Genomic DNA, 16,557 nt, shown 5'->3' with positions numbered 1-16,557 from the left:
TTTATGGACAATTCACCAAATGCAATTACTTCCATTTCTTCCTTTCTAGCTTAAAATGATACTTTCCTTGTTTGTCTGAATTCACAGGTTTATGTGTTAGAAGGATAGGGTAGTTAGGTTTCTAGGATGGATAAATTTAAAAATAAAAATTGCTCTTGTGTCATGATATCATTCATTTCATAGGCTTTCAATTTGAAATCCATTTTATGATGTGGCCCAAATCACATACTGACATTTAAAAATATATATATATGTATTTTTAAATGTTTATGTAGAAATCAAAGTTTCACAAAATAGTAACTTACTACACCATATGATCAACTCTGGTATTTTTATTCTACTTTATTTCACTTAAAAAAAAATGCTTGTCCTGTGGACTTAAATTATTTCAAAGTATGTTAGGACCTACACATCAGAAAATGCTTTATTGATTATTTCTTTAAATTTCAGGACCCCATCAGGGACTGAAGACTACTATTTCTGACATGATCAGTGGAACTATGGCTGGTCTCCTTATCCATCCATACACAGAACTTCCTCTGAAGTTAGCTGAAGCTACAAAGTTATGTGGAATAAAGCAAAGAAAACACACAGTAAGCTAAGAATGCTAAGAATTTCTCTAAAGAGCAACTGGAAAACAAATCTCATTTATAATTCAGTACATTTATCTTGATGGAAAGAAGAGGAAAATATCAAAGTTTTTTTTTTTAACTTTATTTTTTTACATGCTGCATGGGGCCAGTTACTTCACTAATTTGTTTAAATATGAGGTAACAAGAGTTTTGTGGTTAAGCAACATGTATAATGGAAGCAACCTAAATGTCCACCGGCAGATGACTGGATAAAGAATTTGTGGTATATTTATACAATGGAATACTACTCAGCCGTAAAAAAGAATAAAATGCTGCCATTTGCAGCCGCATGGATGGACTTGGAGAGTGTCATACTAAGTGAAGTAAGCCAGAAAGAGAAAAATATCATGTAATATCACTTACATGTGGAATAAAAAAAAAAGACACAAATGAACTTATTCATAAAACAGAAACAGACTCATAGACATAGAAAACAAACTTATGGTAACCACGAAGGAAAGGGGGTGGGGAGGGATAAATTGGGAGTTCGGGATTTACAGATACTAACTTCTATATATAAAATAGATAAACAACATGGTCCTACTGTATAGCACAGGGAACTGTATTTAATACCTTGTAATAGCCTATAATGAAAAAGAATATGAAAAGGAATATATATTTATGTATAACTAAAACACTATGCTGTACACCAGAAAATAACATGTTGTAAACCAACTGTATGTCAATAAAAAAGCAACATGTATAAAAGCACAAAAAAGGATTCATAATAATAATATCAACATAACAATCTCCATCATAAAATCCACAAGGACATGTGTGCACCTGCAAAGTGTTGGCTAAGTACTTGCACAAAATAGCCTCTTCCATCTTCCCAGCAACCCTAATTAAGACTGCTTGCATCTGAATCATTTTCTTGTAGTGTAAGGATGCCGATTTCTGGGACCCTCCTCCAGCTACTGAGTTAAATTACTAACCCTGAAAGGTTTGAGAACTGCATGTGTAATAGGACACACACACACTTCCCCAATGACTCCTTTGCCACCATGGACCTTTCGGTCCCACCTGCACAATCATAAATGGCAGCTCTGCTCAGCACACTGAATGGAATGTAAAATGTCTGTAATGTGTTGTCTTTTGCAGCAGGAGAGGAAGCTACCAGAACTCAGAGCCTGGGTTCTTTTCACTCATCTCCTTAAGCTACAGAGTCACTACCTAGAACATGCCCCACCCCCACCCCCACAGTCAGGAGCTGACAGACATCAAATCCACGTCCACACTGGGGAGGGGAGATTGCCTGCAGCGATGGGGTTTGGGCTGGAGTCATTGGTTTTGGCTGGCCCTGCATTAAACACATGGTTGAACTTCTGCTGCTCAAAGTGCAGGGCTGTCATAATGGGGGTCAGCTAGAGAAGGCGGGGAGCTGGTCCTCCAAATCCCCGGCCATCCTGGTGCCCCCAGCCATCCTTCACCACAGCCCTCTGCTCTACTCAAGGGCATAGGACCACCTCGGGCCAGGTCTCATCAGACAAAGGTTTTCTTCTCTGTAGCCCAGGATGGGCATTCCCAGCACATTCTAGAGACCCAATAGGACCCAATAAAAATAATGATCCACTGTCAAATGGACAAATAACGACAATAGCTGTTTTTTTTAAATCTAGGTTTGATTAAAAGGTAAGTATCATAGCAATTAACAGGAGACACTGATTGAAAATTTCCTTGATTCTTTGAAAGACTTGATCAAACATGACATTAATATTATCTTTACACTTACTGGACCACGAAATCCTGGAGGGCCCATGTCTCCTTTCCAACCCTATGTAGAAAGGCAGTGACAAATTGTGAGTCCATTAATCAAAAGTATTTGCATATTAAGTACACTTAAAAGGCAAAATGGACAGTTAAATAAATCCATGCTGAAGGTGATGTTGTTTCTATGTGATGTGCAAACCAAGTTAACATGAAAGGGATATTGACTTTTGATTATCTTCCTGGGGGGCCAGATCTGAGTCAGGAATCCTATCTACAAGGTCAGGAGGAAGTGACTGATGTTCTAGTGGTTTCCCAGGTTTCTTCCATGACACTCCCTTCAAAGGATGTTCACATCACTGCACACTCCATTGTTCTCACCCAGACGAGAGACACACGAAAACCAGGCTGTGAGCTGTAGGCAATTCCTAGTGTCCCAGCTGTAATCAGCCTCCTTTCTCACCTACTCAAGAGGGCATTTCAGAATTCTACTGGAAGTGGTATTACTATAGGAAAAAAAACTTGAATCTGCCCATATACCTACATAGGACAGTTATTTGTAAGTGTCTTTAATGTGCTGTCAGAAACAAATGATGGGGGATACAGGTCACGATTAACTGGTGACGACCTTTCAGTACTTCAGGACCTGGGTTGAGACTCAGAGGGTCCAGCCTACCCTTAACCTCCGAGGACCTGACCCTTGACCTCCGAGGACCAGAAACTTCCTACAATTGTAGGCCTTTTCCAACTCCTTCCTCGTGGGGAGCTGAAATCTCACTGGTCCCAAGTCAGACAGCTTCTGACACAGACAGGTTTATCCCGTCTCCCACAGGACCGCCCTTCAAGTGTTTAAATCAAGTTGCCGCCTCTCTCACTTCTTCTTAACAAACATGCTAAGGTATTTTAGTGACCTCTGACTGCAGCTCCTTGTATCTAGTTTCAGGACAGGGGGAGGCAGGGATGATAGGTGGGTAAAAGCCAACCAATCAGAAAAAAAAAAGGTTAAAGATAAATGCTAGAAAGGGAATTACCTTAATGCCATCCTCACCCGCTAACCCAGGGAGGCCCCTGTTGCCTTTGGCTCCCTAAAGAGAAGAGCACAGGGAACGGGTCAGAAGACACACCAGTAATCGATTTCTTCTGTAGGAAGCAGGATGCTTTAAACTCCTTTTTGGGAAAAAAAAAAAAAGCACTCAGATGATCTCTCCCCACTATGAAGTCGTAACGCTATGATTCTCAAATGTAATTTTTTAAATCTATGGACTTTTTAAAGCTTAAGACTGCTTAGCGATTCTCAAAAACCCCTCTTTGTCTAGTAGGAAAGTCTTCACCTCAGCGCCAGGGAACCCGGGGGCACCGTCTTTTCCAGGCTTTCCCTAAAACAAAAACAAAACAAAAGCATGTAATTTAACAAATATGGATAAATTTTTATTAAAATTTTTTTTAATTGAATGAAAGATTCTTTAAATTCTATGGTGTTTCACACATGTAATTTCATATAACCCCTTCTTTTTCTCCTGCCCCTACCTTACCCCTCTCTCCCCCCCTCTCCCCACTGGTAACCACTATTTTGTTCTCTGTATCTGTGAGTCTGCTTCTTTTATATTATATTCACTAGTTTGTTGTATTTGTTAGATTCCTTAGGAAGTGATATCATACAGTATTTGCCTTTCTCTGACTAATTTCACTTAGCATAATGCCCTCCAAGTCCATCCATATTGCTGCAAATGGCAAAATTTCACTCCTTTTTAAGGCTGAGTGGTATTCCATGGTATTCATCATATACCACATCGTCTTTATCATTCATCTGTTGATGGACACTTAGGTTGCTTCCATACCTTGGCAATCATAAATAATGCTGCTATAAACATTGGGGTGCATGTATCTTTTCGAATTAGTGTTTTTGTTTTTTTCAGGTATATATGCCCAAGAGTGGAACTGCTGGGTTATATGATAGTTCTATTTTTAGTTTTTTGAGAAATCTCCATACTGTTTCCCACAGTGGCTGCACCAGTTTACATTCCCACCAACAGGGTACATGATTCCCTTTCCTCCACATACTATAAAAAATAAAGATAATTTTAATAAGCATTGAAAACCTAAATGATATGATCATCTCTTGACCTTAGGCAAGAAAGCCTGATAGAGGTTTCTCACCCAGTTATTAGAAGTAAAAACCATTAATCACAGATAATGTGATGACTGTCTCTCGCCAGGGAAGGCAGAAGCTGGTCAGAGTAGGAAATTAGGACAGGTCAATGGAAGGAAGAGAGGAAATTAAGACTAAGTGTTAAGACTAGAGTTAGCACTGCCCATCCAAGCTTGGAAGGAAAATCAAGGAAGTACTGAGCAGAGAAGGGAACAGGAAAACCCAGAAGGAGGGAGGTGTTCACAGTCTATATTTGAAATGTTGGCAACTCCCTGAACTCCAGGGGTGCCTATATCTAGATATATGTATTAAAGGTTTTTTGCAGTGTTCAAACAGACAGGGCTTTTGGATTACCTTTTTAGATTTTTTAAAAAATTTATTTGTTTATTTGTTTTCGTGGTGAAGGAAAGTGCAGTATTTACTGTAAGGCACCAGACAAAGAGTCTGGGGTAGCTAATGCTCAAAAAACCTGAACTCCCTGATGGTGTTAGGGGAAAAGTTTTTAGAGGCAAAATTTGGGGCGAGGGCTACAGGGTGTGTGGCTTTCTTCTGACTGGATGGTGGTGAGGTAAGAAGGCGGGGCTCCAGGACTCGGTGCTCAGCCTGAAGTTACCAGCCTCCACCTGGCTGGGGCCTCAGTTCCTGCAGAAGAGCTAGTTAAGGCCTCAATGGTCCACACTAACTGAATAGCCACAATTTAAAATCTGATTCCCAAAGCTGTTTCTTTTAGAATGCAGCTTGATGTCCTCTTATCTAGTCTTTCTGCTTTTTTCTTTTAATGCTCTTCTATTTAACAGTGATCCTTGTCAAGGTGGCTTACTTCTTAAGGAGCTGAGTAAGAAATGCAGCCACCGGAAACTCCTTCTAAATTCCCCAAGTGCATATTAGGCATTAAGAGCGTGATGCTGGACCTGCTGGTCTTGGAGAGTCTCCTGGAGAGGTGGGGCGGGGGTGGGGTGCAGCTGCCTCTCACTTTGGGGTCATGGACTCTGGTGGCAGTCATATTTGGGAGCTTCCTACCCAATGAGACTGCTGCCGGCAGCCGCCATCCTGGATTAAGTATTATGGTATTTATCCTCCATGATAAAATTAAAAATCATATTCTAACCAAGCAGGACCCTATGGGGTCTTCCTGGGACAGACCTGTCCCCATAACCTCTGCTGTGGTTCCTCTCTGAAGTACCCGGATAGTGGTAACCAAAACATGGCTTCCCTCACGCTAAAGCACATTCTAGCCTGACTCTTCCTTAGAGCACTCACCCTCCCCCTTAAGCACCCTTTGTTCCAGGCACAGAATTGTCCGGAGATATGACTCGTTAACTCCTGGTACAGAAGACAAACACCAGACCGAGGCCCATTGGAGGAGGAGGAGGACATGGTCTGATAACCACAGGAACAAGAGACCCCGTCACCAGGTTTTCTTGATGCCAAGGTGGGGAGGGAAGAATGCAGCCCTGGTGTGTTCACAGGTGTTTACCAGAAGCTGTTCCTTGGACTCCATCTGTGAAACTCCCTACTGCCCATCCCCAAATAGGGGCTCGCAGTCTTGAGACATTAGCCCTCTGTGATCACCTTTGCCTGGCAAAGAAATAAAGCTGCTCTTTTCTGCTCCACCCAAAACTCTGTCTCTGGATTTCAGTTCGGTGTCCAGGCACAGAGGCCAGGATTCGGCAACAATATTAGTTGAATATTTTTCCTTAGGGAAAAAAATGTACTTTTCTCACTGTATAATTTTTAGAGTTTTTAAACAATACACATGTTTAAATCTTTCAAAAATAGAGCTGGGTAGAAGAGTGGGCCCCCATTGCTTCTATGCCCTCCTCTTCCTCCCCATCACCCTCTACAGGGATGAAGATCATTTGTCAAAGCAGAGAATGAGGCTGATACACAGCAAGGAGCAGAAGTGAAATGGAGAGAGAGTCCTGTCTATCGTTTCAGGCTCTGGGGTCCTGGAAGCCTGTTTTAACCTTGAACTTCTCAGATACTTGAACAAGTAAGTTCCACCTCCTAAATCTTTAAAACTTAAAAAAAAAAATCAAAGCTAGTTTAAGCTAAGCATCTTATACTTGCCTCCTAAAGAGTCCTAAGGACTGACTAATTTAGGCTGCACGTGACACTGAATTTCCAAACGTACCTGTGGGCCAGGTTCTCCAGGAGCACCTTTTTCTGACCCGTAAGATTCTCCAGGTGGTCCCTGTATTAATGAGAGTTTGGTCAAGTTTTATGAATGATTGATTTTTGACTTACATTGATTTTTTTTTTTTTGGGAGGGGGGAAGGTAATTAGGTTTATTTATTTATTTATTTAGAGGCGGTACTGGGGGTTGAACCCAGGACCTCATGCATGCTAAACAAGTGCTCTACCACTTGAGCTATACCTTCCCCCCTACATTGATTTTTTTAATTACCTTTTCTCTTCTAAAAATGTTGAAATGATGGGTTATCTAAGAGGAAAATCTTACTTACAAATATTAATTAAAAAGCAGATGCTAAATAAAAATCACTAGATGGGTGATGCTGGGTGCATGTAAAACAGTGAAAGGGTTTCAGCTCGAAGTGGCCGTAAAGTAATTCTAGTATTTATGACCTCTGCAGTAAAATACTGACATGCTTTAGCTGATATTAAGATTTCCTGGGACACTGTGCTGTACACCAGAAACTGACACATTGTAATGGACTGTCCTTCAATTAAAAAAAAAAAAAGCATTGATCACAGCAAATGCTTTGCTTACCTAATAAAGCCAAAAAAAAAAAAAAAAAATTTAAAGGTAGATCATACATCAAAATACACTCCAAGGTTCTACTGTATGTTTCAAGGGAACCACATAATTCCAAGTGACCTACCGAGAGTCCAGGGGGTCCGGACTGGCCCATAGCTCCCTGGTCTCCCTTCTCCCCTTTGAGGTCCTGTCGCAAAAACAAGTTAAGGTCATTACAAACAGATCAAGCCGGATTTTATCAATAGTACTTGGAAAAGGTCTCCATCTGTTCAGTGAACTGTATTTTCAAACTACTTACGTACCACCTTTTAATACAACACATTGTCATTTTTCACATTTTGAATTTTATACCAGTGAACCCACTGAAACAATACACAAACAATTTTAATTCAAATTTTTTTGGTGGGGGGAGGACAAACATTTTTAAAAAGGAAGTATCTTTTAGATTAAACTACATTAGACTAATTGAATTGTTGGATCAGTTTTCTATAAGCACAATCCTATCATTTCTAATGTATTGTACTTTCATTTTTAATATACTGAAGTTATTTCCACTGGGGTCAATTATTTTCTGAGTAAATGTTACAATGAGGAGTTGATTCATTAATCAGGTTTGTTTTGCATTTTATTCATATTTTTCATATATTTTGAAAAATATAATTTAAAAAAATATATCTTTTTCCCAGTGTGAACCTTCTCTTGAGGACATCATTTTTTTCAATCTCAATTTTTTCCCCTGGGTCAAATCTTCCAGATCTTGATTTTGTCAAGATAAATTTTTTTTTTCCTATCAATTTTCAGCCAATAAAGTTTTAGGCTTTATTAACTTTATTTTTGCTGATTACCTCTGGAAAGTTCAATTATTTTCCTCAGATCAAATTTTTTCCCCAATCTTCAATGAGAGTTATTACTTTGGTCATATAAAACTTCACCATATTTTGTTTTAACTCTTGTTAGTTTTGTTTTGATGATTTTTGCCATTAAAAATTAATTATTTTTGGAGAGTGATGGGTAAGGGGTTTCTTTTTGGGGTGATGAAAATGTTCTAAAATTGCATGTGGCAATAGCTGTACAACTCTATGGAAATACTAAAAGCCATTGAACTGTACACTAAGTGAATTTTATGGCATCTGGATTATATCTCAATAATGCTGCTAAAAATTCATTATAACTAGAACTCATGAGTTTTAGTCTTTAAAAGGGTGAAAATTATGGTATGTGAATTATATTGCAATCATGCTGTTATTAAAAACAATCATAAGTATAAAAGAGAAGGATGATTTATGTTTATTTCTCAGTTAATCCACAAGGAAATTGTTAGCTCCCCCCTCACTGCCCATCCCCCTCCCAGACATTCCAGGATCAACGTAATGTCTAGGATGGGTGTATTATATTGAGATTCACTTCTTCTGAGCATTCAGTTTAATTCCATTCCCTAGTCCTTCTAGCTACCCCTTAGAAAGAGTAAAAAGCAAATGATAATGTTAAATAACAGAGTTGCAGTGTCCTTGGAGAGGAATGGGGTCACATTGTCTTGGGGGTAAAAGTGTCCCATTTGATTATGATACCACTCCTTCCATAGCTTTAGGTCATTACTCTCCAATTGGATCAGAACCATATGCCTATTTTGCTATACTTTACTCAAAATTAGTCACTAAATACTCTTATGTTAGGAACAATGAGAAGGGAGGGGTAAACGATGAGAGACATTAGATCTAGGCTTTACCTTCAAGGATCTTGAAGTTGCTTGCCTAGGATCTTCCCCATCTCATGTTTTTCGGTTCCCCATTCGGAGATGGGGAAGGAATAAAATCCAGAGACCCAGGCTGGCTGAGCTGGGCTTAGGTAACCGAGCTTATAAAAGAGGTAAGGGATCACAAGGACCTCATCCCAGAAATGCAAAGGCACAACCCTAATAATAAAATTGAGGAGTTACCGTTCTGTTATCTGGGCCGGTTAGTGTCACAATAACTGTTCCTGGTAGTCCAGGCGGTCCTGCTAATCCTTTCACACCCTAAAGACAAACATACTCAGGAGTCAAAAACAAAATACCGTCACCTCTATTATGCTTACGAGATCTCCTCTTCCTCTTCTGTTCTTAAGTAAGAAGACAGAGCAAATGAAACTTGAGACACAGCAAATGGATTCATTTCTGTGTGACTCAGTGAATAAAATGTGTAACTTGATTGCTAAGGAACTTAAAATATCTTGCCGACAAATAAACCATAGTATTGATATTACCTGTTCTCCTTTTGGTCCTATCATGTTATCGCCCATAAGACCCTGTAAGAAAAGATAAAATCAAATAATTAAAAAATATGAATTAGTCTAAACCTATTAATGTTTGTAACTGAACACTAATATTTTAATTGTAATGTTAGTATTATAAAAATTATTTTAGCTCTTTCTTGAGTAGAGTGGCGATATGTTTCTTTTAAAAGTAGAGATCTTGAAGTACACAAATCTTAAGGGATTTATTTAATACGGCAAGTGATGACATGAGATGGTGTGGGGTAAGGGGAGGAACGCAACTCAGAGGACATATTTCTGGCTAGTTTTGATTCCACTGACTGGTTACATAACTTCCTGAAGCCCTAGTTCTCTCATCTCAAAAATAAGAGGCATGTGTAGCTGAACTTCAGGATTCTGAAATTCAAAACTTAATAGAGAAACTAAGAATAGAATTCAAGCACCTGGAGTCACCAGTAAGTTAGTGACATGAGATAAGTCTAATGTGAACAGCCTCTCCTCACTAATGCCAGCCAGTCTATCATTGTAACCAATGTCTCCTTGCTTTTTTTGCTCTTGAGTTTGTAGATTTTCCCCCACGAGGCCATACATTGTAGAGAAAAGCTCCCGAAAAAGAATCAGAAGACTTTAAACCTCAGCTTTGTCCATTACTGTTTGATGATTCGCTTAATCTGCACCTACTCATCTCACAGGGTGTATGTGTGTGTGTGTGTACACCAATGAAATAATAAACATGACAGCACCCTGGGAAGTGGCTTATACACAAAGGCTACCTGATCGTCATACTGAGATACTGAGTTTAGTACAAATTTCCTGGTGGGGCTCAGCCTTGCTCAACATTTTCTTACTTAATAAACTAATGAAGGGGATCAGAATAAGCCACCCCCAAATATACCGGCTTGACAGAAGAATTATTTTGAGATGAAGGCAACTGAGAAACAGCAAATGAAGAAAAAGTTCTCTCCCCTCCCCCACCTGCCCCCAGGCAGGGCATAAATCTCCCTTTGAGAGAATGTCATCCCTCCCCTCTCCGGTACCAGGAAGAAAAGACAACTCTTACCATGGGAGACAGCACCAACTTAAATCTGTATTAACAAACCTTACTAAAATAACCCTCATCTTCCATTAGGTTCCCCCATATATTTACCATCCCACAATGTACTGCCCCCAGAAGCTCAAAACACTTTCCCTTTGTCTTGTCAATCTTCCACAAATTTATCACCCTCTGTTAAAATGGTATTCAAGCCTCTGGGTCTGATTGCTTCTTTGGGGTTTTCATTACATTTCTGGGAGGTCTCCATATGTATATGAAATAAACCTTTTTTAAATCTTGTTTACTCAGTTTGTGAACCTAAGAAGACAGAAGAAATAGCTTTTTTTTTAATCTTCTCCAATACTAACAATTGGCCTTTTTAAAATAAAAAGACAGCAGGACCCTGCTTAACACGTACACGAGTAGTTGTCTTATATTTCCTAGTATGGGATCAGGTTGGTTTGGGGAAGCAGCACAGTAGGATAAAGTATTGGGAGATCTGTAGGATTATCAGAAATGGGAAACCTGTGGACTAGGAATCCTTGCCCTTTTCCTGATAAAGAGCTCCTTATAACTGAATGAAGATTCTTTGTATCAGAAATGGTTACTGAATCGCAGAAGAGAGGTAATTGGTGGAGAGCTGCCAGCCACACTCACTTCCCTGCTGGGAATTCCTGTGAGTTCCAGAGGGGCTGGCAGTGACCCACATGTGGCATCAGACTGAGTTTGGCTTTTAGAATGGTTAGGCTATTCATATCATACACATAAGAACTGTAATTTACCTTAGGTCCTGGGGGTCCCATAGCTCCTGGAAAGCCCTAGAAAAATCAATCCATCAGTTAAAATTACAGCAGATAATGCACAAAGCCTAAAACTCCATTTAAAATTTTTAGCTTCAATTCTTTTGTTAGTTACGGTGTCTAGACCAATGGTGGCTTCATACTCACAAAGAATCCCGGAGGGCCAGGTGGACCAACAGGTCCGGGAAAACCGGGAAGGCCTGGCAAACCCTTTAAAGTAAGAGAAAAATAAGAGTAAGTTTAAATTTACTTCTCGCTGAAGAACCACGGCCATTAGTTAAATGTATTTAACTATTGTAAGAACTGCAGAGCGTAACGTTTCCCATTCATGGCTGCAGTGAATTTCATTGAGGGCCACGTGGAACTGGCACTGCCATGTGTAACAGGCTGCCAGGACCATCCTGATGGGACTATTTCCAGAAAAATGACCAAAGCAGTTGCTTTACTTTAGAAGAGTTTTAACACATTTAGACATTTTGCCTTCCTCTCTGTATCTCTCTCTTGCCAAGCACGATCTCACCGTAGGGCCGTCCACCTGCTCCCTCTCTGCCTAGAATCCTCTTTCCCGGAAATCTCTATGACGTACTTCCTCTCCCTCTTCTTACCTTTACTCACATGTTTTCCTTTCCAAGGGGCCCTCCTGCCCATCCAATCGAAAACCACAACCCTCCTTCTAACCAGGACACTTACTGCCCCCCAACCTTGCATTATGTTTCTCCTTGGCATCTATTACCATCTAACACAAATCACACTTCCTAATTGATATTTTTAAAAGACTTTCCCCTTCTAGAATGGAAGAGCTGTGAAGGCAAGAGTTTTTTAAAACTATGTTTTGGGAGTTGTGCACTGTGATATCCCCAGAGCTTAAAGAGCCCCTGGTACCTAATGGGCATGTGATAAGGATTTTGTGTGTAACTGAGCATCCTACTGTTACACCTTCAGCAGCAGCACAATGTAGTACACAGCCAATACTCAGTACAGTTTTAAGGGATACACCCGTGTCCCAGGTTGCTACTACCTCCTTGTATTGGATGCCCTGCCTTCAGCATCTTTGCCCCTTAAATGTTTTCTAAGCAAAAAAATCCAAGAGCCATTATATTCTGTATCTTTTCTCAAAAGCCCATATTGGCTCCCGACTGCATCATTCTTCAGTTTTGCAGCTCCTCAACAGCTGGTATGGCTCACTATACAGATGTTCAACAATCTTAACTCAAGCTCTTTGACTCGCTGAGGAAAATACTAATCTCTGCTCAGGATAAATTAAAACATTTCTAGTTAATTAACCTGAAAGTTAGTACTTGTGACTTAGGTTTACCAAAAGATCGTTTTGAATCACAAAGCAAAGCACACACAGCAACCCCCAACCCTCCAACCACTACCCCCACCCTCGCCAAATAGCTGTTTCTTTGTATTTATTCTGGATCACCTTCAGGCTACAGATGCAGAGATTCAAAAGCAAACCATTCAACCGGAGAAAGATGTATTTAAATACAATGTTACTTACTATCATGCAACCATCACACTAGGACTGTTACTTAATATTAAGGTTTTAAATTGTATTCAACGTGTGATACAAATCTATCCTGGATTTCAACAAATACAGAGTAAGTGGAACCTAACCATTCCTTGAAAACCCCTCCTTAAATTTAGGAAAGCTTGGGTGATTGATGGAGATTTAAGAAGAGATTAAAATCATCTGGTTACATGAGCTTAATGTAGTTTCTTACAATCAGGTGAATGTTTTGGAATGAGAGGAGGTAAATATGTAAATAGAAGAAGTATGAATGTCTATAAAAAATGTTTTAGAGTGAGAAAGAGACACAGGGAGAAGAGGAGGGTGAGAGAGAGAAGAAGAAAAAGGAGATGGAAAGAGAGAGGCAGAGGGAGAGATGGAGAACAATAGGGATCTTCTCAGAAGCGCGTACCTGGAACCCCGGAGCTCCCGGCAAGCCAGGGTCACCTTTTCCATCAAGGTCTATACCTTCTCCTTCAGCAGGAGCGCCCTTGAAAATGAAATTCATCAAACATACTCAATGTTCTATCTTCAAAACTTCTTCAAATGGTTATTCAAAGTCAGTTTGCCTCAAGGATAAAAGTGCTTTCCAGGAAATAGAAGAGGGAGGCTATAGCTCAGTGAGAGCTCATGCTTAGCATGCACAAGGTCTTGGGTTCAACCCCCAGTACCTCCCTTACAAATACATAAACCTAATTAACCTCCCCACCCCAACCCCCCAAAAAGGCAAAACAGAATATATACTTATAGAAATGCTTTAGGATTATTTGGTTATTCCATTCTAAAGACTTCAAAACATTTTTATATTTTCTAAAACTGACCATTTACTGTGGAGGAAAGAAAGACACAAGAATAATAAACTATTTCCCAAGATATCAAAATGAACGGTAATTCCTGATCTAGAATCTGGGGCCCTGAGCATAAGGTCAGTTCTCTTCTCGCAGACCCTATTTTCCTAAAGAATAGTACAAAACTTGCATTCCTTAAAACATATTTATTATAGGAAGTAGAAGTTGTTCAATAGGAATACATATGTCCTGATTATTATGGTCTGAATTAGTTATGAAATCTGATTTGTAATTACTTATATCTTATTATTTAATAGAAGTACCTCTCATATGTACAATCAGAGATTTCTTTAACAGTAATATGCCACAAATAACTCACCTTTTCTCCTTTCAAACCATCGGCACCCTAGGAAAAGGAGAGGCATATTAATAATTAAAGACAATTCAAATGCGTAACATCCTTGCTTTGTCCTTCTCTTTGCTATTCTGCCTTCTCTTCCTGCTGTACACTGCCCACTGGCTTTTAAACATTAAAATCTTTCTCATTTAAACAAAGTCTCTCCCTAAATTCAGCTTCCCTACCCACCCCACCAATGCTGCCTATTTCTCCTTCATATCATGTGCAAATCACCCACTCTGTGCATCCCCACTCCATCCTCAGGCCCACATCTGCCTCCTGCCTCCGTCAGGCATGGAAGTAGCCCTTGAGGAAGTCTGCAGTGACTGTGATGTTACTGAAATCAATGACAAAACGTTAGTTCTCCTGTTGCTGGACTCGGCAGCTGGCTGCCATTCCCCTCTACTGAAAGTTCCTGTTAAAAAGGAGGTGAAATGTCCAAAATGGAGTCACTTATGTCAGTGACTCCCACAGCAGCAGACCCACTAACCAACCTACCTAGACTCACTACCTAACGTAACCACAGTTTCAGCCTTCCCCAGGTACGTGACCTGGAGTTTCCTGATCAGCACTGATAATGTAATGGAGCAGGACCCCAGTGGGGCCTTCCAGGGACAGACACCCCCACCCTCACCCCATATCCTTTGCTGCAGCTCCTCTCTGAAGTACCCAGATAACAGTATTTGGTGCACATTCCTGGGCTGTTTTACTAAAGCCCCCACCAAAAGGAAGAAATTCACCACTTGATGACCATGAGCGCATAGCCCTAAGGACTGATAATGTTAACCCCTGCAACTCTGCCGTGTTACATCACCATCGACTAATCAGAGAATCGTGCAAGAGCTGATCACATACCCTGGGACACCCCTCCCTTAACTTGCCTTTAAACACGCTTTGCTGAAAAGCGTTGAGTTCAGGCTTTGTGAGCACCTGCTGTCCCAGACTCTCTGCTCGGTGCCCTGCAGTAAACACTGCACTTTCCTTCACCACAACCCGGTGTCAGCAGATTGGCTTTACTGCGCATGGGCAAGTGGACCCAAGATGGTTTGGTAACAGTAAGATATTCTACTCAATAGGCCCCTTCTGTTCCCCTTAGGAAGCAACCTTGCCTAAGACGACACGTTCTTTGCTAATAATGTCCCCATCCCATTTCCTCTCTGCCTTTAAAACCCTTTCCTACGTATGGCTCGATGGAGCGCCTCTCTGGCTTGCTAGATGGGCTGCTGCTGGATTCATGCATCACCCAGTAAAGCCAATTAGGCCGTCAGATCTACTCAGCTGAATTTTTGTTATTTAACGACATCTTTCTGGGCTCCCAGAAACATATTCCTCCTGGTTTTCTTTTACCACCAGGGGCCTTCCTCCTTCTCTGGCTCATTCTCCTTGACCTAGACTTGTATGCCAAGCTCTCTAAGCCTCAGTTCCAAGGCCCTTTCCTCCTCACTGTTACTCCTGGAGTCACCACCATCTGGGTCCCTCCTCTGAGCAGCTCCCACTTCCTGCTCTGCATCTCCACTTGGATGTCTCAAATGCAAAACAGTCTCAAAGTGCAGACCTGAGCGCATGTATACATTCATTTCTGCCCCAGGTTTCCCCAAGGTCATGATGGATTTCTGTATATGGTCGTTCCAAAGTAAACTTGTAGTCACACACTGTGCCTTTGATGGGGAGTTAGGAATGGAAACCTACCGGGATCCCCGGGTAGCCTGGTGTCCCTGGAAGTCCCGGAAACCCCTGTTCACCCTGGAAGACAAACAAAGCTCGTCATTCTTCCCAGTTGTTCTAGAACAGCCTGTTGAGGTATTTTCCCCGTTTCTCGCTTCCAACCCTGCAGTGGTAAATCTAGACAAAGTAACCCAAATTCCTTATGGCTCCTGGGTCACGAGGCTGAAAGCCAGAACACCATTATCTTAATTGAAAACAGGATTAGACTCTACTGTTTCTCAAATTGCGCATAAAAGTCTAATTGTGCCAAGAGCCCTTTTAATTACTGTCTCCTCGAAACTTTAGTAATTAGTTCTTTCATGGCCACCATTCTGGGGAAAAAGAGAGTGCAGTCAGGAAACAAAGGAGAAGAGTGAACATTGAAAAGCTCAGGCATTCCTTTCCGAAGACCCAGCTTGCATTCCAAGCTTCAGTTTCTGGTTTATACACACTCACAACCTCAGGTGAAAAGAATCACTTGAGCCCCCAGTTATCTTTCTGTGGGAGACCATGAAAGAATTTCCCTAAAAGACGAGACTCCACATATAAGTGACAGTGTATGGTTTTTGTCTTTCTCTTTCTGGCTTACTTCACTTAGTATGATGATCTCCAGGTCCATCATGTTGTTGCAAATGGCATTATTTCTTTTTCATGGCTGAGTAATAGTCCATTGTGTGTGTGTGTGTGTGTGTGTGTGTGTGTGTGTGTGTGTGTGTGTGTGTATACCACAACTTCTTTATTCAGTTATCTATCAATGGACATTTAGGCTGTTTCCATGTCTTGGCTGTTGTAAATAGTGCTGCTATGAACATCGGGGTGCAGGTGTCATTTCCAATTAGAGTTTCCTCCAGATATATGCCCAGGA

General features: G+C 40.7%; 1 protein-coding gene across 1 annotated transcript in view; it reads right to left on the bottom strand.

Moving 5' to 3' along the window:
• The window catches only part of COL4A3 (collagen type IV alpha 3 chain), a 130,668-nt gene that overhangs the window by 45,543 nt on the left and 68,568 nt on the right, over nt 1-16,557 (bottom strand). Inside the window, 12 exon segments of the mRNA XM_031452296.2 lie at nt 2,365-2,406; nt 3,371-3,424; nt 3,671-3,715; nt 6,623-6,682; nt 7,332-7,394; nt 9,144-9,221; nt 9,449-9,490; nt 11,273-11,308; nt 11,438-11,500; nt 13,216-13,293; nt 13,971-13,997; nt 15,678-15,731. Coding sequence (XP_031308156.2) covers nt 2,365-2,406; nt 3,371-3,424; nt 3,671-3,715; nt 6,623-6,682; nt 7,332-7,394; nt 9,144-9,221; nt 9,449-9,490; nt 11,273-11,308; nt 11,438-11,500; nt 13,216-13,293; nt 13,971-13,997; nt 15,678-15,731 — 642 coding nt within the window.

Source organism: Camelus dromedarius, chromosome 4 (assembly GCF_036321535.1).
Source record: "Camelus dromedarius isolate mCamDro1 chromosome 4, mCamDro1.pat, whole genome shotgun sequence".
NCBI classification, from domain to species: domain Eukaryota; kingdom Metazoa; phylum Chordata; class Mammalia; order Artiodactyla; family Camelidae; genus Camelus; species Camelus dromedarius.
The sequence above is the reverse complement of the archived record's forward strand: the minus strand, read 5'-3'. Positions and strand labels throughout refer to the sequence as shown.